Source organism: Blastocystis hominis (assembly GCF_000151665.1).
Source record: "Blastocystis hominis, Singapore isolate B (sub-type 7) whole genome shotgun sequence assembly, scaffold_0".
Taxonomy (NCBI): domain Eukaryota; class Bigyra; order Opalinata; family Blastocystidae; genus Blastocystis; species Blastocystis hominis.
The window spans coordinates 1152281-1171625 of record NW_013171815.1 but is presented as its reverse complement, the minus strand read 5'-3'; the positions used below and the strand labels follow the sequence as shown (position 1 = coordinate 1171625).

Sequence of the window (19345 nt, the reverse complement as noted above, 5' to 3'; positions counted from 1 at the left end):
TTTCCCTCACTGTATAGAATCAACCTACTCCTCGTCACTGCTCTCCCAACCATCATCTCCTTCCTGATTCAACATCTACTCCTCACCCCATCTCACCTTTCCTACATCCATGAATCCCTTCTTCTTATCCAAATCAAGATCCTTTTGATTGACCTCCACTTTCGGTTTCATCGACTCAGGCTTGGCTACCAGCGTCGCAGTCACGGTGAAATCCAGTCCCATGTACACAGGACACATGAAGTGCAAGTGGAACACGGTCTTTCCGGCCTTCTGCACCTGGAATCGAGCGATCACTCGCTCCGAGAACACGGAGGGATCAGCCAATGTGATAAAGTCATACGCGATTTTGTCTTCTGCGTCTGAGAGCAGCACGATCCAATGCTCGTGGATCTTGAACGGGAAGCTGCTATTCACTCCTCTCCGATACCCCTACTTCTTCGAATACACCACACCAGGCTCGATATGCAATCGCTTCACACGAGCCTCCATTTCATCCAATTCATCGATCGTCATTGCCACCTTCGGCTTCACTTCCTCCACTTCCTCCGTCTTCTCCGATTCCTCCTCGCTCTCTTCGCTCTCGTTCCATTTCGCCGTTCCAGCAGCCACGTCCTTGGCCGAAACATTCGCAGGAAGCAAGTTTTCATGAACGATCTTCACCGAGCAAGTCACGATGTCTCCCACGAAAATATCCTCCTCGTCTTCCACTTCGAAATGAGGCTACGCTTCACAATCCATCGACTCCCCTACCTCCACATAGAGAAGAGGCATCACATGCGCCACCTCCTTAATATCCTCCACTTGCTCATCAAGCAGTTGGCTGAGTCCCTTCCATTTCTTCGGATCCGCTCGCAAAAAGTCCACCAAGTCGTTCTGTCGGTTTCTCGATCGGTTCAAATTCGCTTCCTTCCGTTCACTTCATCTTTCAATCCTACCTGCACCGTGAAGTGAGGAAGCTGCAGCAAAGGCGACGAATTGATCCAGAGTCCCTGATACAAATGCTGCTCGAACTGAATAATATTCTTCATCAACTTCAGACTGCTCGGACGTCCTTTCTGACGCGAGTACATTCCGAGCTGCAGCATCACATTCAGCAGCTCAGGAGCCTTGGAAAGAATGACACGCTGCTCCTCGCGATGCTGCGGAATCACCTCCAGATTGTTCAGATAGGCATGCACCAAGATATTCACCTTCAGCCACGAAAACGCCTTCGCGTCTTTATTCGCGTCTTCCAGCGACACGTGCGGTTTAAACATCATTCGAGAGCCAACGACCGTTTTCGGACACATAATGTACAGATAGTGCAGTAATTCTTTGTCGTAGGGACGCTGCGGCATTAGCTGCAGCAACTCCTCTGCGTGAGCGAACACTTCAGGAATGCATCTAGAACATCAGGAAGGAAGCGAGATCCCACTGAATGGGAGTTGATTCTTGAATTCCAGAGTAATAATTCTGAACCGTTTCCTGGTTCACCTTAGGTTTTTCTTCCTTGTTTGTGTTCTTTTTGCTAGACTCAAAGCGATGAACAAAACACCTACATGCAGTACACAATACCTGGAATCACAACGATCATTAACAGCAAATAGCCGATAATCACCAACTTGCTACCAGTTTTCTCCATCATCCAAGAGGGAAGGGCGATTCCCACTTTCACTGCGCTTGGACCATCCGGATTACCGTAACGCTCATAGTTAGAACGGGCAATCTCATCAGTAAGAATTCGATAGGCTTTCTCAATATCGCGGAACTTGTCGACACTTCCAGTACGCTTATCAGGGTGGTATCTATTTGACAAGTACAAATACCGACTACATCTTTGCCATCTTTCGATATGCAGACTTAATAGCGCGTTCACTTGCCCCAATAGAAATTCCTAGAGTAGCATAAGGGTCAAACAAAGAAGGTTCTTCAATCTCAGACTTCTGAAGGAGTTTCGAAATAATAACAAGTGAAATAACCACCAAAACAACATTCACCCAGAATGCAGTCGTGAGCGGGCTCTCAACAACCACTTCCTCCACTTCGACCAATTGCGCCTTCTTCTTTGATGCTACCTATTTAATTATCAAAATATCGAAAAAATACCGGAGGTTCTTTGGAAAAAAATCGTCTCAATCGCTTGAAAATGAACACAGAAGCGATAAGCAGATAAATGCTCAGAAACGATATCACAAATATAGAGAACGCATCCGTATCGTACTCTTCTTCCATTTTACGTTGGTGTTAATAGTTTTTAGGGAAATGAAATGGCAAAATTCTGGGGAAATTCCGTTCTCTTAAACAAACAAAAGAATCAATTGGATACATTTCCGGATGAAGGAAAGGAATCAACGCAAGTATCAACGCATGCTCATAATACTCGCGGCGTGTCACTATCTCGTCTGTCAGAATTCCAACAGTACTATGATGTGAGAAGAATCTCATTGCTACCCGGAATGCTGGCCCGAATTTACTCTCTACTGCTTAGTCACAATTAGAAAACCTTACTCCAAAGTAACGATCATCAGCAACACCCAATTCGACGCCACCTACAATACTGACAACAAATATTGATGCAAACTTTTTACCAAACGGACAATCTCTCGGGGAATGTAGAAAGAACCAGTTCTTCCAAATCCTAAATATCAATATGGTGCAATTATACATTACCCCAACGATTGGTTTCGGGGCAGTAAATGGCCATCCAGGCAAACAACATCAAACTGTCCTCAAAGTCTTTGTCATTGAGGGGAATCGCATCGTTTTTTACTCCTCCCTACAATAAAGAAAAAAACCGAAGAAAAACTTCCAATCCAATAACAAAGGAAGGTAAATTGTCGTGATCTTCCTTCCACTTCCGTAGTGCATCATTAACACGATTAATGGATCCTACAGATCACCATCAAACGAAGAATGCCACCCTTTCTTGTTTCTTCTTCACTAAATGGCTGATCACTAACACCACTATCTGAAGAGCACGGTACAAACTCAAATGTCTCGTTTGGGAAAACCTAGTCAATTACCACCTGCGATCGCTTTCTTACACGCTCAAACGCCTTCTTGCATGCTTCTACCTTGCATGGGTTCTTCGATGCTACGACCACTTGCTTCATCTCACTATTTTGTTAGCTACTACTCCTCTTTTTATTAGTATGAATGTAATTGTTCTGACAACAAACAATGCATACAAACACAAGTACACCCAGCGAGCCTCTCCATCCTTATAAGAAGTAATCTGGCGGCAAGTTCTTTGAAGGCTCCTTCCGCTCGCTCTGCGGCGCAGCGTCGAACGTTTTGAAAGTGCTCTGCAGATACTCGTCGACCTCCATGATGGACGCAATGTTTCCGCAGCGATAGCAATAGTTGGGCGCGGACCACACCGCCACGAGCTGGTTGTTGAACATCCACTTGAATCCCTCCATCACCAGCTGATGCGATCGGCACAGCAGATTCAGGTTGTTTTCCGCGTTGAACTACTCCTTTCCTCCCCCCACGCCACGCCTACCTTGCTCACCACGTCGCTTCCGAAGATGTATCCGCATCCGCGCGAGCTCACGCGCCATCCAGACACATCTTCTTCCGGGTCCGACCACAGCAGATCGCAGATCCCTCCCTCCAGGGGCACTTCCTGCACGCGGTTGATCGAGCGGGCCTATCCATCACATCGAACACACTCGCATACCGCGTCCAGAGTCGTGATCGAGGGAGAAAGACCGCCATGCACACAGAAAATGCGATCATCGATCAACGCGCCAAGGTTCAGACAATCGAATACGTCCACACACTGCTTCCATACATTCACAGTACCATACTTCCGCATACACTCGTCGTAAAAACTGTACACTTGGGTTATCTGACGACTTTCATGATTGCCACGAAGAAGAGTCACACGGTCTGGATAACGCACTTTTAGAGCCAGAAGCAACAAAAACGTCTCGATACTATAATAGCCTCGATCAACGTAATCACCCATAAACAGGTAATTCGTATCAGGAATGTCGCCTCCAATAAAGAACAATTCGCGCAGATCATAAAACTGGCCATGAATATCTCCGCAGACCTTCAAACAACCTACTCACTCACCACCTACGGTAATTGGTGTATGGACCTCACGGATATTTCCTTCGCTTAATAAGATTTCTTTTGCTTTCGCACAAAGCTCCTCCACCTCTTTCTCGCTAATCAGCTCGCAGCGGCGTAACTAGCATGTCAGAAAATTCAAGACAACAAGAATTTACCTTCTCTATTTGACTTTCTAAACTGCTCTCGAAAGACATCACCCTTACAAAATATTGAATTCAAATTGCTGGAATTAGTTCAACTCTTTGAGTCAAGGGTTGATATTCTTTTATCAAGAATTTCAATCTGAATAAGTGAGACTGAGAGAATCACGGGAATTCGCAGAATTGAAGGATTGAAATGCTGGGTTTTTGGAAGCAAATTCCAAATCCATTCGACCTGGTTCTCATGCCAATCGCACTAGTTTGTTATCCCATTTTCATGGCGAGGAATGGGATGATTGGAAGAAAGGAATTGTGTCTCAGTTTTCACTGTTCACTCTACATATATGCGCTTACTTATCACTGCTCCGTTCGTTAATTACCATTTGCATAGGATGAGTGGTTTAAACAGTACGTGTATCACTCATCACTTAAATATACTCGATAAATGTAAAATTCATAATGTCCAAAACTCATAATTCCACTCTACTCTTCCTTAAACTATCTATTCCTTGCTTTCCAAACGCATTCTCCATTCTCGGAATTCCATAATTTGGCTGCTTTTCTATTCAATTCTTTCTTCTTCATAAACTACAAAGATGTACGTTATTTGAATATTGTTCTGTGATTCTTTAGGAGCAATAAAGCTATTCACGAAGTAAGAAGAAACGAATTTGAGCCTTATGACATGAATGGTGGGTAAGAAGGTTTTGCTAGTGGATAATCGTACAGTACGGTAGCAGCAATCGCTGGGAAAGATTATGTAATAATTGCAGCTGATACTCGTCTAACACAAGGATATGAGATACTGAGTCGAAATGTGTCTCGTTTGCATCCCCTCACAAGTGTGTGTGTATTGGGAAATGCTGGGTGCTGGACAGATATGACAACCTTACTTCGAACTCTGGAATACGATATTAAAGAGTTGCTAATAGAATTGTGTTTAATAATCAGATACAAATATAATCATCGCGAAGAAATATCAACAAGCGCCGTAGCTGCTCTTCTGAGCAACACGCTATACAATCGCCGTTTTTTCCCGATCTATGCGTTCAACGTTCTTTGTGGATTGGATGAAAACGGTATTCACTCTGGTTGAACTCAAGAGTAGGTCAAGGGGTTATTTACAGCTACGACGCTATCGGTTCGTTCGAGTTAATGAAGTACGCAGTTCAGGGCTCTGCACAAAGCCACATCATTCCCATTCTTGACAGCTGTGTAGCAAAGAAGAACCGAAACGAGCCCTACGTGGACTTGGATCGCGAGGAAGCCCTGAATCTGATGAAGGAAGTGTTTACTGCGGGAACGGAGGTATTGTGCTTTTGGACTGTGTGAGAGATAGAGAGAAAAGGACACAGGCGATCAGTTGGAGATTCTGACGGTAACCGCTCACGGGATCGAGAGAGAAGTAATGGAATTAAGGAAAGATTTCTGTGTTTGTTTGAACTGGAGTTGGCAGATTTCTAAAGTCATGCAAATTCACCAGGTTCTTTTCTTGGTGATCTTCACCATCCTCTCTGCTCTCTGGGTTTATCAGTTCAAGCTGTTCATTTATGGACAAGTGGAGGAGAAAGCGCTGGAAACGATCAAAAGATGGGCAGCGCCTCCAGAAAGAGTGGAAGGTGTGTTTGTGTATAGGATTCTGGAAAGTGGTGAGCGTTTAGCAAACATGACGTTCCTGTTGTTTTTTACTCTACGAAGGGGTTTGACACGAAGAAAGAAGTGCTATTTTCCGTCCCGAGTACAGAGACGCCCCATGAAGACGTTGTTCCAGATATAGCGAAATCTCGGTTTGCAAATTGGGCCTATGACTACGCCTTTGACGAGAAAGTGCATGAACCGGTGGAGTTTGTGTATAATGAAACAGGGGAGTTGTGGGAGGATAAAATGGGGATTGACTTTCTGAAGGAAGATTGGTACGACGATATTTCTGAGATCCAAAGTCGAATCTACGCGAATGCCTCCAAGTTTGTTCCGGGAGTGTAAATAAGGCCTAGGACGCTGGAAAGTGAGTTGGAGAAGTTTTGGAAGGAGTATTTCGATGTTGGCGAGGACTGAAAGGTAGGTCGAACGGGTACAGTCGATTTATGGATACAAAGAACTATGTATTTGTGTCGAACGCGTGTGTCAACGTCCGCAACGGTCAGGTGACGTTGTACATGAAGTCAGAGAAGCAAATCACGGACCTTCTAACGAAATACAAGTGGAAAGACTTTTATTGTACGGGTTTTGGTTGGTCTGCATCCTAGTCAATGCATACAAACTGGTTCAGCAGACCATTCCCCACAAGCAATTCCCCTCCACACCGCTGGGTTTGCTGGTGGCTCATCCTCGCTCTGTCTGGAACGCTTACCAGTTTCTGGAGGGCACTTCCTATCTCGCTTCTATCGCCCTCCACCCAGAGCAATTCCCTGCCGTACTCCTTCCTCCCTCTGTGTGTCTCTAGTTCAAGCGCCTGCTGGTTGTGGCGAATCAGCGCGAAAAAGTGCCTACGGCGTGGAATCGGCAAGTGCTGGACATTTTGCTCCGCATGTTTCCGTCGCATTATCGACCCACACTGCTGCATCCTTACACCGATCCGGAGCTCAGTGCGAATCACAACCTGCTCTGCGATCGAATCATCGTCAGAATGCGTCGAATGAATCATGGATAGACGTTTATTCGGAACTGGGAGCCCAAAGGAAGCGGCTCGTTCATCGGAACGGAACTGTCCGCCGATTTCTTCCGCGCCTCTGCGTACGTTTATGCGAACTATTTCCCTCCCACTTCACGAATCAGCAAGCTTAAGCTGACTTTGGTTCGGCGACCGACGATTCGGTTGATCGAGAACCACGACAAGTTCGTTCAGCGAATCAATCAGAAGCTGCTGGACTATGTAGGCGGATTGGAGTGCATGGGATGTAGTACACGTACGACGATATTGTGCTGGAAGAGCTACCGGTCGATCAGCGAATCAAGCAAATGATCGGAACGGATGTGCTGTTCGCGGTTCACGGAACGGGCGTGGCGAACATGCTTTTCATGACAAGACACAGCTATTTCATTGAAGCGTATCCACCTCACTGGTATTGGTCGTGCTATCAGCGATTCGCGAGGGCGATTGGAGTGAAGGGCGTGGTATTCAAGTCCAGAGGAGAGAGAGGTCCGGAGTGTAAGGATGCAGAGGATAAAAGTGCGGAATGCCAGTATAAAGGAATCCGAGATCGGAACTTTAATATGAGTGTGAATGACGGAATAAAATACTTGTGGGAAGCTCGATTGTATGTAATTGAGAACAAATATCATCGTGATCCTGTAACTATAGAAAAGGCGTGGATTGTTTGTTATGAATGAAATGGTAGAGAAAGGAGTGGCGATTTGAATGATAGAAAAGAGCTTGAATTTGGGTAAAGGGTGTAGATAGGAAAGAAAAGATTCGAGAGATGATAGAATGGAATCAACGAGTACAATCTTGGATCTGAGAGTATCAAACTGGGAAATGGAAATAATACATATATATAATACAATTCAGTAATGTGGGAGTTGTATCACATGGAAATACGATGAAGTACTACCTGATATGAGCAAGATCAACGAGGATGAGAGAAACATCCGAGAATGAATAGAAATCAATCTAACAATACTATTCAGAGAAATTTCAATCGAACTTCTTGAACAGACATGGCAAAATAACACTTAAAGTATTTGAAGATATAAACACGCGCTATATAGTACTACTTTCCAATGTCACTGAACGACAAGAATGGGTAATGTATCTTTATTTTTTGAATCATTCGTTTTTAGCATTGGAAGATCAGCATACAATCATTTCAAATCATAATAATCTTCTTCTTCTTCTTATTATTATTATTATTAGGCACACATGATGAACTTGAGCCATCTTTATTTTGTCCACAAAATACTGCAAGACCGAGTTGAATGGATTGTAATGATGGAAGATTTAGAATATTATTTCATTCATATTCATTCAATACTTTTGAAAATAGTTGACGAGGAAGCAGCAAACACATAATTACCACATGTAATGGATCACGGATTTGAAAGATCTAATTATTATGTATTCTGTATCATATCAATACTTCTGATCACAAAAGATATAGAATAGACATCGAACGAAGCACTTTCGATTGTACCAATGTGAATGGATTTCAATGATTAAGTATTCAGTGTGTGGAATGATTTCGATTTATCATTTCTAAATCAATTCTTTTTCTGAGTGAACGAATTACTATTGATATTGATAGTTTTCAATTGATTCACTACATGAAATAGATGATACTTCATTCTTTAGTATTATCACAGTCCAATACAATTATTATATCAATTCAGTGTTATTATGATCAGCATTTGGCATTCTTTGAACATTGATCATTTACAATTGTCTCTTGGATTCATCCTATTTCAAACCATTCTGTTCAATACGAATATAAGTATATTTTGAAAAATTATGGTAATATAGATTATATATTACCATTTTGGATGATATGTTCACTTATTATTATAATGAATATTATTTTGACCATGTATTAGGAATTCCATTTGTACCTCATTTTCATCCATGGTAATATATATTCCATACTTTATCTTCATGCCCCTGAATCTATAACTATAAAGTAAAGATTAGTATTTTGATTTTATTATTCCTTGAATAATATAGTTTCAGGGATTTTTCTTACTTATATTAAGTAAGGTATTTATTTATCTGTTGTAGTTCTGCCACTCTACATTCATTCTTTACCCCTGTTCCAACAGAAAATCAAATGATATCACCAGACGTTCGAGCTGAGGTATTTTCACTTTCCCATAAGCCTCTTTTTTGTAGTTTTGATTATGTTGAAAAGGGCTATATTCAAGTCAACAAATATACTATCTTATCCACTGTTTCTTTAAACGATATTCTTTATTTTCAAAAAACAAATCCGGGTGATTGATCTATTTTTATCCATTCCTTGTTTCAAAATTGGGTTTTCTTTTTCCATTCATATCTCAATCGAGAGTTTTTAAAACAGCTCTAAATTTATATACATTTATCAAGTATCCATTTATGTAGCCGCCTCCATTTTCTTATTGGAGGTCAGCTATTTCAAATGAATAGTAGAGAATACATGTATAAAATAGCATAGCGTAAAACTTTTATAGTGCCTAAATTAAAAAGCAATGTGTTATATCATGTTGTAGAAACAGAGTTTGTGGTACGACTGAGTCCATTACACGATAAAAAAACATATGCATTGAATAAAAGTACTTCTTCGTGTATACTCAATTCATGAATCACAAAAGAAGTGCATTGATAAATCGAAGATTTAGTTATAGACATATTAGTAATAAGGAACAAACAAATTAAGCACAATACACAACTAAAATAAACTAATTAAAGATGGAAAAACTTGGACAAAGGATAAGAAACATCTATTACACAACTAGAAAATGAGATGTACTAACTATGGACTTTGTCGTCACATGTGTAAATGGATCTGACCAGCCACACTTCAATTCTACTGTTTTCAGGTTTGGTACGTCTATATTCAAATAGAATGTGATTCATATACTGTGGATCACAGCCTGCCTGGGGTAATCAAAACTGTATCCTTTAGAACCTAAATAAATTAATCCATAGAGATCTACAAGGAATCAACAAAAAATGATTCTCACTCATCATTGATAATGAACAAGAATCACTTTCCGTTCCACGTAATGAATACTTACCCAAAGAGATTGATTCCAACTTCGGATTATCTACTCTAATAAAATAGCAAATACCATTACTTGATATTTCTGTTGATAGCGAAGCGGCAAATGTGTTGTATCCAAGTTCAATTGTTATCAAATTTGGTAAATCTAGAATATCATTATGTTCAATTTAGTATTTTACCGTGAACTGAGAATGATGAAAAATAGAAATTTGATGAAGTTTTACCAATTATACCGATTTTCAATGATTTCAATGATGGAATGTTTGTCAATTCAAATTTACCAGAATAATCACTGAAACTATATTGATTGATTTCAATGGATTCCAATTTGTCACAATTCGATATTTTGAATGATCGAGAATCATCTTTACCATAACTATTCTTGTGTTTTGTAAATGAATTGCTTCCTATTCGTATAGTCTTCAATTGAATTATGTTATCGATTAGTAATGAATTTGTATGATACATGTTTTCATTACCTATTTCTATCGATTGAAGAAGTTTGAATGCACTCAAATCAAATATCGTTAAGGATTCAGAATTGCATGCTTCTTTTGGAATCGATAATAGTGGTGATGACATTGACAATTTCGATAAATAGGAACATGAAGAAAACCCAGAAGGTATTGTTCGACATTCAATCATCGAAGATAATGAAGAATGAACATCTAGTCATCGAAATCGATTCAATATTCATTACTCGATATAGATAATGATGATTTCATTACATATTTCAATGCATCTGGTAGTTTCACAGTTTTACATTTAGGAATATCTAGATATTATTAGTATCATTTTAAATGAATATATATACTTTGTAATGTAACACGACGAGGAGACCATAAAGAATACTTATCTGATATAATTGATTCTAATAGAGGAAGATCTATACAAGTATTATCATCATTTATATTATCAATTAATACTTTTCATTATTAAGGAACATGAATCAAATCCCCAATTACCAAATATCGAATAATATCCTAATTGTATAGATAACAGTTTCGGAAGATCTATTGATCAATTATGTGATTATTATCAATAATACTCTCAATATCAACTAAATTGGACCATCCAAATGTATAATCTCCAAGTTCAATTGTTATCAAATTTGGTAAATCTAGAATATCATTGTGTTCAATTTAGTATTTTACCGTGAACTGAGAATGATGAAAAATAGAAATTTGATGAAGTTTTACCAATTATACCGATTCTCAATGATTTCAATGATGGAATGTTTGTCAATTCAAATTTACCAGAATAATCACTGAAACTATATTGATCGATTTCAATGGATTCCAATTTGTCACAATTTGATATCTTGAATGATCGAGAATCATCTTTACCATAACTATTCTTGTGTTTTGTAAATGAATTGCTTCCTATCTTTATACTTGATAATAATTTCAATTTATCAATATTGAATGTATCTATTGTGCTAAAACAACTATTACCTATTTCATATGATAGCAGTGAATTCAATTGTTTTACATTATATGATTTAGCGTCAGCAAACGAATTATCTCCAATTGTTAATGATGATAATTTCGGTAAATCTAAAGTATTATTAATGATAGATAGAATAATGATACCTTGAATCGTTAGTGAACCATAATAGAAATTTGATGAAGTTTTACCAATTATACCGATTCTTAATGATTTCAATGATGGAATGTTTGTCAATTCAAATTTACCAGAATAATCACTGAAACTATATTGATCGATTTCAATGGATTCCAATTTGTCACAATTTGATATCTTGAATGATCGAGAATCATCTTTACCATAACTATTCTTGTGTTTTGTAAATGAATTGCTTCCTATTCGTATAGTCTTCAATTGAATCATGTTATCGATTAGTAATGAATTCGTATGATACATGTTTTCATTACCTATTTCTATCGATTGAAGAAGTTTGAATGCACTCAAATCAAGTATCGTTAAGGATTCAGAATTGCATGCTTCTTTTGGAATCGATAATAGTGGTGATGACATTGACAATTTCGATAAATAGGAACATGAAGAAAACCCAGAAGGTATTGTTCGACATTCAATCATCGAAGATAATGAAGAATGAACATCTAGTCATCGAAATCGATTCAATATTCATTACTCGATATAGATAATGATGATTTCATTACATATTTCAATGCATCTGGTAGTTTCACAGTTTTACATTTAGGAATATCTAGACATTATTAGTATCATTTTAAATGAATATATATACTGTATAATGTAACACGACGAGGAGACCATAAAGAATACTTATCTGATATAATTGATTCTAATAGAGGAAGATCTATACATGTATTATCATCATTTATATTATCAATTAATACTTTTCATTATTAAGGAACATGAATCAAATCCCCAATTACCAAATATCGAATAATATCCTAATTGTATAGATAACAGTTTCGGAAGATCTATTGATCAATTATGTGATTATTATCAATAATACTCTCAATATCAACTAAATTGGACCATCCAAATGTATAATCTCCAAGTTCAATTGTTATCAAATTTGGTAAGTCTAGAATATCATTAATGATAGATAGAATAATGATACCTTGAATCGTTAGTGAACCATAATAGAAATTTGATGAAGTTTTACCAATTATACCGATTCTCAATGATTTCAATGATGGAATGTTTGTCAATTCAAATTTACCAGAATAATCACTGAAACTATATTGATCGATTTCAATGGATTCCAGTTTGTCACAATTTGATATCTTGAATGATCGAGAATCATCTTTACCATAACTATTCTTGTGTTTTGTAAATGAATTGCTTCCTATTCGTATAGTCTTCAATTGAATTATGTTATCGATTAGTAATGAATTTGTATGATACATGTTTTCATTACCTATTTCTATCGATTGAAGAAGTTTGAATGCACTCAAATCAAGTATCGTTAAGGATTCAGAATTGCATGCTTCTTTTGGAATCGATAATAGTGGTGATGACATTGACAATTTCGATAAATAGGAACATGAAGAAAACCCAGAAGGTATTGTTCGACATTCAATCATCGAAGATAATGAAGAATGAACATCTAGTCATCGAAATCGATTCAATATTCATTACTCGATATAGATAATGATGATTTCATTACATATTTCAATGCATCTGGTAGTTTCACAGTTTTACATTTAGGAATATCTAGATATTATTAGTATCATTTTAAATGAATATATATACTTTGTAATGTAACACGACGAGGAGACCATAAAGAATACTTATCTGATATAATTGATTCTAATAGAGGAAGATCTATACAAGTATTATCATCATATATATTATCAATTAATACTTTTCATTATTAAGGAACATGAATCAAATCCCCAATTACCAAATATCGAATAATATCCTAATTGTATAGATAACAATTTCGGAAGATCTATTGATCAATTATGTGATTATTATCAATAATACTCTCAATATCAACTAAATTGGACCATCCAAATGTATAATCTCCAAGTTCAATTGTTATCAAATTTGGTAAATCTAGAATATCATTGTGTTCAATTTAGTATTTTACCGTGAACTGAGAATGATGAAAAATAGAAATTTGATGAAGTTTTACCAATTATACCGATTCTCAATGATTTCAATGATGGATTGTTCGTCAATTCAAATTTACCAGAATAATCACTGAAACTATATTGATTGATTTCAATGGATTCCAATTTGTCACAATTTGATATTCTGAATGATCGAGAATCATCTTTACCATAACTATTCTTGTGTTTTGTAAATGAATTGCTTCCTATCTTTATACTTGATAATAATTTCAATTTATCAATATTGAATGTATCTATTGTGCTAAAACAACTATTACCTATTTCATATGATAGCAGTGAATTCAATTGTTTTACATTATATGATTTAGCTTCAGCAAACGAATTATCTCCAATTATTAATGATGATAATTTCGGTAAATCTAAAGTATTATTAATGATAGATAGAATAATGATACCTTGAATCGTTAGTGAACCATAATAGAAATTTGATGAAGTTTTACCAATTATACCGATTCTTAATGATTTCAATGATGGAATGTTTGTCAATTCAAATTTACCAGAATAATCACTGAAACTATATTGATCGATTTCAATGGATTCCAATTTGTCACAATTTGATATTTTGAATGATCGAGAATCATCTTTACCATAACTATTCTTGTGTTTTGTAAATGAATTGCTTCCTATTCGTATAGTCTTCAATTGAATTATGTTATCGATTAGTAATGAATTTGTATGATACATGTTTTCATTACCTATTTCTATCGATTGAAGAAGTTTGAATGCACTCAAATCAAATATCGTTAAGGATTCAGAATTGCATGCTTCTTTTGGAATCGATAATAGTGGTGATGACATTGACAATTTCGATAAATAGGAACATGAAGAAAACCCAGAAGGTATTGTTCGACATTCAATCATCGAAGATAATGAAGAATGAACATCTAGTCATCGAAATCGATTCAATATTCATTACTCGATATAGATAATGATGATTTCATTACATATTTCAATGCATCTGGTAGTTTCACAGTTTTACATTTAGGAATATCTAGACATTATTAGTATCATTTTAAATGAATATATATACTTTGTAATGTAACACGACGAGGAGACCATAAAGAATACTTATCTGATATAATTGATTCTAATAGAGGAAGATCTATACAAGTATTATCATCATTTATATTATCAATTAATACTTTTCATTATTAAGGAACATGAATCAAATCCCCAATTACCAAATATCGAATAATATCCTAATTGTATAGATAACAATTTCGGAAGATCTATTGATCAATTATGTGATTATTATCAATAATACTCTCAATATCAACTAAATTGGACCATCCAAATGTATAATCTCCAAGTTCAATTGTTATCAAATTTGGTAAATCTAGAATATCATTGTGTTCAATTTAGTATATTACCTTGAATAATTAGTGAACCATAATAGAAATTTGATGAAGTTTTACCAATTATACCGATTCTCAATGATTTCAATGATGGAATGTTTGTCAATTCAAATTTACCAGAATAATCACTGAAACTATATTGATCGATTTCAATAGATTCCAATTTGTCACAATTCGATATCTTGAATGATCGAGAATCATCTTTACCATAACTATTCTTGTGTTTTGTAAATGAATTGCTTCCTATCCTTAGACTCTCTATGGTATTTTCTCCAATAATTTCAAATCTATCGACATTTGCAAAATTATCATTGTCTATCACAAGATGTTTGCCCAAAGAGTTTGGTTTCCATGGAATGAATGGAAGTAGATATTCCTCACAAATACTACTTTCAATTTGAATAGTGTCTTCCTGAGATTCCATGTATATTCTTTCCATACATGTATCATCCATCATGACCTTCACATACTCTTCCAAGTGGGTGTGGACATCTGTATTTTACAAAATCAGATCATTCGCTACTCTTTATTTCTTTCTTGAAAACATAACCGAAGGAATGCGCAAGAGACACATTCGACGCAGAAGGGATATTTTCCATCACAACTTGGCGGTAAAACAGGAAACTGTAACCTGAAGAATACATTGTTTGGAGTAAGGGCAGATCTAAGATTTACCACCTTTCTTTTTAGATTACCTTTCAGTACAACCAATGATTCATAATATTTCGATGATTGAGAATACTGACCTACTAAAGAATGTTCCTCCAACGATATGCTCTTCAATTGAAGTAAGTCTACTAATGAGGGTTTTTGGATACAATACTCTTCAGATATACTTCTCGGATATTCACAAACGACAATTTACCAAATTGAATGGATTCCAACATAGAGCAATTCTCAATGCGAAGAATAGAGGCATAATCGCTGAAACTGTAATCGCCAATTGATATACTCTGGAGGACAGAACAAGCCGTCACTTCAAAGGATCGTGATGGATCATTTCCATACGAATTAACTGCATTTGTAAAGCTGTTTTTACCGATTCTCAAGTTCTTTAGGTAGTTCAATCCGCTCAAGTCAAACTTCGTTATCATTTTCATGCTGCGATCTCCAACATCCAATTCCTCCAAGGTACTAAATCGACTTATTATTCTGGAAAAACTGGTCTCGTTATACCACAAATCATCCGGAATAGATAAGTGTTTCGTTGTGGATGGTAACGAATCGATACTAGAAGCGTTTACATGATGGATGAGAGAGGCCAAGGCAATCGATACATTCCTTATTGACGAAGAATATACTGCATTGAACGACTCAGGGAGGAATACTCTATCTAAGAGCAAAATATCTATATTCTAGTGATGTATCGATTGACCCACTTGAAAGATCAATATGACGAACATTGTGGAAACTACCACCAACAGAAACTATCGAATGTAAGCGTGGAAGGTCTATTATCAATGATTTAATCCTCCTTTCTCCTACTTTTCATGATTAACACGTTCTCTTTATCATAAGATCCATACAGCGCATTTACACCGAAAAAGATAGAAGGTAACTCCAGTAAATCTTCTTTAGAAAAATAGCTTTGATCCTACTTTGCAATGATATTCGACTTGCCTGATAGAATGAACCTCCTCCCAGCTCCAGTTGCTGTAACATCGGTAGATCTATGTCCTATAGCAAACATAGAATTACCCTCGATTGATAGATCGGACAGATAAAAGGATGACGAAGTGCTCTCTGGATTTCCAATAATGATGGTTGTTAGCTTTGAACAGTTGCGTATGGTAAAGGACCTATAAAAGAGGAAACTCGAATTGGGGATAATAACAGATTCTATTTCCCCACAGTTTGCAATTTGGAAAGATGAATGATCTTGTATCGCTCCATTAAAACTTTCATCACCGATTGTGATCGATTGTAGGTTCGGCAAACTATTGATTTCAAACTGCTCCGTATTCCAGAAACTCGAGGGACCGATTTCGAAAACAGACAATTTCGTTAAATGAAGTGATTCTAAATAGCACGTTGGCAGCAAAAGAAGTACCATCTAACACCAGGCGAGGCAATTGGAAGTTGAATCCCTGGAGGACGATCCGCTCTAAAGAAGGACATTCTCGAATCTCAAATTCATCAGAATACTGAGAAAATGACTTTCTCCCAATAGAAACAGAACTCAGCTCAGTACATTTGGAAATGCTGAATCGATAGCCACTCTGACTAGATAAACCCTCAAAACTATTGTCTCCTATTTGAATCTCCTTCAACTTCGGTAAAGTATTCAATACAAAGGAATTTACAAATTGGAAGCTGTTACTCTCGATCTGTAAAGAAACTAAGCCAAAATAGTTTTGAATTGCGAAGCTCGTTTGATTCATAGTATTACAAGCATCTTTCCCAACATAGAACACTTCAGTATTATTTTTAATACGTGGAACATCGTAACAATATTCAGCGACAGGAAAACTCGGCAAAGGCCTCCAATGATAAACAAATATTATGGAAAGAAGAGTACAGACAATACAAACTACGATCAACTCCTCGAATTCACACCTACGACTAATACTCTCCCTCAAGCAGTATTTTTTATTTATCTACAAAGTAGTCAATAGAGTGTGCAGTTTACCGATTTCTCTTCGATGCTATCCATTTGTAAGATATCTGCTTTTCCAATAATAGGACTTATTCTTGTTATGTGTCAAATCCTCTTTTTTCCAAATTGAACAATTCTTATCTCTATTTCTTATATAATATTAGCCTGCATCGCGTGAAAGCAAACAATACCAAAAGAAAACCTATTCTTGTGAGATCCAGCTGTTTCAATGGAGATAACTCACAGTCGGGATGTATTATCATGTGGTAGTTCAGGGACAAAGAAGGGGATAGCCATGTTGTTGTTTCTTTCACTACGTTCATTTTGTTTCTATAGACAGATCCAGTCTACTGTGTTCTATTGCTATATAGTGTTTCAACGAAAGGTTGTATTTGAACTATTCCATTTTTGTAACAGCCACAAATGAATGACATTCATGATATAAAATAAGTAGTAAAATGGTTGGGTGGAAATGAGCTTAGTTAAGGAACACTCATCAAAACCACTGGATAACTTGCTTCGATACTGCTGCATACTATTTCTAGAAATATATGCCAAAATATATATATCGATAAAGAAGATAATATGAGAGATGAAATAAAAACGGCAGAAAGGATTTTGGAAACAAGCTCATTTTATGCTCTCCAGATTTGTATTACGTACTGTAACCATTACAGATCCTGTTTCCCTTAGTTTTCTACTGCAATGCCTCGAGCTCTTGTTGCTGTTTCTGAAGGATCCGAAGAATTGGAAACCATTGGTATCGTCGACGTGCTACGACGTGGAAAGGTGAATGTTACACTTGCATCCGTGGATCATCAAAAAACTGTCAAATGTAGCAAGGGAACGATAATAGTAGATATTTTGTTTCTATTTAATTTTCGTAGACTGCGGATGCTCTGCTGAAAGATGTAAAAGACGAAACCTTTGATGCCATTGTTTTGCCGGGCGGTCTTCCTGGAGCAGTAGGTTTCTGTCGTTTTTGCCTGTTGTAGGAACATCTCCGTGATAGTAAGACGCTTTCCAAGCTTTTAGAAAAACAGAAGGAAGAAGGACGCATTTATGCTGCCATCTGTGCCTCTCCCGCTGTTGTCTTTGCTGTATTGGTCACTCGAATCTTCTTTCCTAGTCACATAATCTCTTGGAGGGTGTAAAGGCAACCTGCTATCCTGTTCTTTCCTTGTGTCCCGTTAACTGTAGAGCTTTAAGGAAGATATCGAGCACTATGTGAACGACAAAGTGGTCGTTTCTGGGAATTGCAGTTTGCGTTCCTTTCAGTTTCTACTCCCTAGTCACATCCCAAGGTCCCGGAACTGTCGCAGAATTCGCTCTTCAACTCGTGGAGTCGCTTTGTGGGAAAGCGACGCGTGCCTCTGTAGCCAAGGGCATGATTTACAATTCGTGTGTTTGAGGAAAACAAACGAGGATGGATACAAGACCTTCTTTACCGCAGATCCCGACAGCTAGATCCAAATCGCGAACCATCCCTACATTGAACACTTCCTTCATCACACGCTGAATCACCGTGCGTGACACGCCTTCCGCTCGAAGCACGTCCATGCATTTCATTGCTTTCTCGTCTACGACCGAAGCGATCTTTGGGTGGCGATTGGAGTATTCTCGCTTCCCTTCCACAACCAGAGTGTATTCTCCCTTCAGAACCAGCTTCTCTCCATCTACATTGCCGATCGTCGTGTGCTCGATCGATTCGTGAGCCTTCGTTAGCTCTCTGCAAATGCACACACGACGATCCTCCTCCAAGTACCCTTTCAACTCGTTCATTGTCGATACAATGCGATGGGGAGATTCGTACAGAATGGACGCATACCTGCTTCCAGAGATCTCCTCAAGTCTACAACAAAGATGGAGCAAGCTTTTACACTTCACAGCGAGCTTTCCCACTACGACTGATAAA

General features: G+C 37.5%; 8 protein-coding genes; 3 read left to right on the top strand and 5 right to left on the bottom strand.

The window, feature by feature from the left end:
• Positions 1 to 429: 429 nt before the first annotated feature.
• Positions 430 to 2211, bottom strand: GSBLH_T00000379001 (uncharacterized protein; the record flags this gene model as incomplete). Its single annotated transcript, XM_013038577.1, has 7 exons — positions 430 to 720; positions 751 to 906; positions 942 to 1383; positions 1415 to 1507; positions 1539 to 1784; positions 1813 to 2054; positions 2086 to 2211. The coding sequence occupies 7 exons, from the start codon at positions 2209 to 2211 to the stop codon at positions 430 to 432; spliced, it is 1596 nt and encodes a 531-aa protein (XP_012894031.1).
• A 12-nt stretch (positions 2212 to 2223) lies between these two features.
• Positions 2224 to 3092, bottom strand: GSBLH_T00000378001 (uncharacterized protein; the record flags this gene model as incomplete). The annotated part of the gene is made up of 8 exons (XM_013038576.1): positions 2224 to 2401; positions 2431 to 2456; positions 2488 to 2528; positions 2561 to 2617; positions 2650 to 2755; positions 2786 to 2868; positions 2900 to 2990; positions 3024 to 3092. 8 exons carry the CDS (start codon positions 3090 to 3092, stop codon positions 2224 to 2226), a joined length of 651 nt encoding a protein of 216 aa, XP_012894030.1.
• Positions 3093 to 3163: 71 nt separating this feature from the next.
• GSBLH_T00000377001 (uncharacterized protein) lies at positions 3164 to 4339 on the bottom strand. XM_013038575.1 has 5 exons: positions 4218 to 4339; positions 4070 to 4180; positions 3662 to 4039; positions 3485 to 3631; positions 3164 to 3452 (listed from the first exon to the last, which is right to left on the bottom strand). Exons 1-5 carry the CDS (start codon positions 4254 to 4256, stop codon positions 3201 to 3203), a joined length of 927 nt encoding a protein of 308 aa, XP_012894029.1. The 5' UTR covers positions 4257 to 4339; the 3' UTR covers positions 3164 to 3200.
• A 504-nt stretch (positions 4340 to 4843) lies between these two features.
• On the top strand, positions 4844 to 5979 carry GSBLH_T00000376001 (uncharacterized protein; the record flags this gene model as incomplete). XM_013038574.1 has 5 exons in its annotated part: positions 4844 to 4898; positions 4932 to 5123; positions 5154 to 5281; positions 5311 to 5510; positions 5542 to 5979. The coding sequence occupies exons 1-5, from the start codon at positions 4888 to 4890 to the stop codon at positions 5977 to 5979; spliced, it is 969 nt and encodes a 322-aa protein (XP_012894028.1). The 5' UTR covers positions 4844 to 4887.
• Positions 5980 to 6695: 716 nt separating this feature from the next.
• On the top strand, positions 6696 to 7532 carry GSBLH_T00000375001 (uncharacterized protein; the record flags this gene model as incomplete). XM_013038573.1 has 3 exons in its annotated part: positions 6696 to 6822; positions 6853 to 7074; positions 7104 to 7532. The coding sequence occupies exons 1-3, from the start codon at positions 6730 to 6732 to the stop codon at positions 7530 to 7532; spliced, it is 744 nt and encodes a 247-aa protein (XP_012894027.1). The 5' UTR covers positions 6696 to 6729.
• Positions 7533 to 16601: 9069 nt separating this feature from the next.
• On the bottom strand, positions 16602 to 17487 carry GSBLH_T00006060001 (uncharacterized protein; the record flags this gene model as incomplete). The annotated part of the gene is made up of 5 exons (XM_013038572.1): positions 16602 to 16633; positions 16686 to 16853; positions 16885 to 17364; positions 17395 to 17431; positions 17464 to 17487. 5 exons carry the CDS (start codon positions 17485 to 17487, stop codon positions 16602 to 16604), a joined length of 741 nt encoding a protein of 246 aa, XP_012894026.1.
• A 636-nt stretch (positions 17488 to 18123) lies between these two features.
• GSBLH_T00000374001 (uncharacterized protein) lies at positions 18124 to 18841 on the top strand (the record flags this gene model as incomplete). XM_013038571.1 has 6 exons in its annotated part: positions 18124 to 18285; positions 18318 to 18395; positions 18426 to 18530; positions 18560 to 18601; positions 18631 to 18691; positions 18723 to 18841. The coding sequence occupies exons 1-6, from the start codon at positions 18136 to 18138 to the stop codon at positions 18839 to 18841; spliced, it is 555 nt and encodes a 184-aa protein (XP_012894025.1). The 5' UTR covers positions 18124 to 18135.
• Positions 18842 to 18893: 52 nt separating this feature from the next.
• Positions 18894 to 19212, bottom strand: GSBLH_T00006959001 (uncharacterized protein; the record flags this gene model as incomplete). The annotated part of the gene is given in 2 exon segments (XM_013038570.1): positions 18894 to 18917; positions 18922 to 19212. Coding segments are annotated over 2 exon segments (315 nt in total).
• Positions 19213 to 19345: the final 133 nt, after the last annotated feature.

Excerpts from the sequence above, each read along its gene's own strand:
- GSBLH_T00000377001 (XM_013038575.1), bottom strand. The coding sequence starts at position 4,256 with ATGTCTTTCGAGAGCAGTTTAGAAAGTCAAATAGAGAAG. Across the intron at positions 4,181-4,217 it reads TAGAAAGTCAAATAGAGAAG|TTACGCCGCTGCGAGCTGAT; the intron begins GTAAATTCTTGT and ends CTGACATGCTAG. Across the intron at positions 3,453-3,484 it reads GAAGCGACGTGGTGAGCAAG|TTCAACGCGGAAAACAACCT; the intron begins GTAGGCGTGGCG and ends GGAAAGGAGTAG.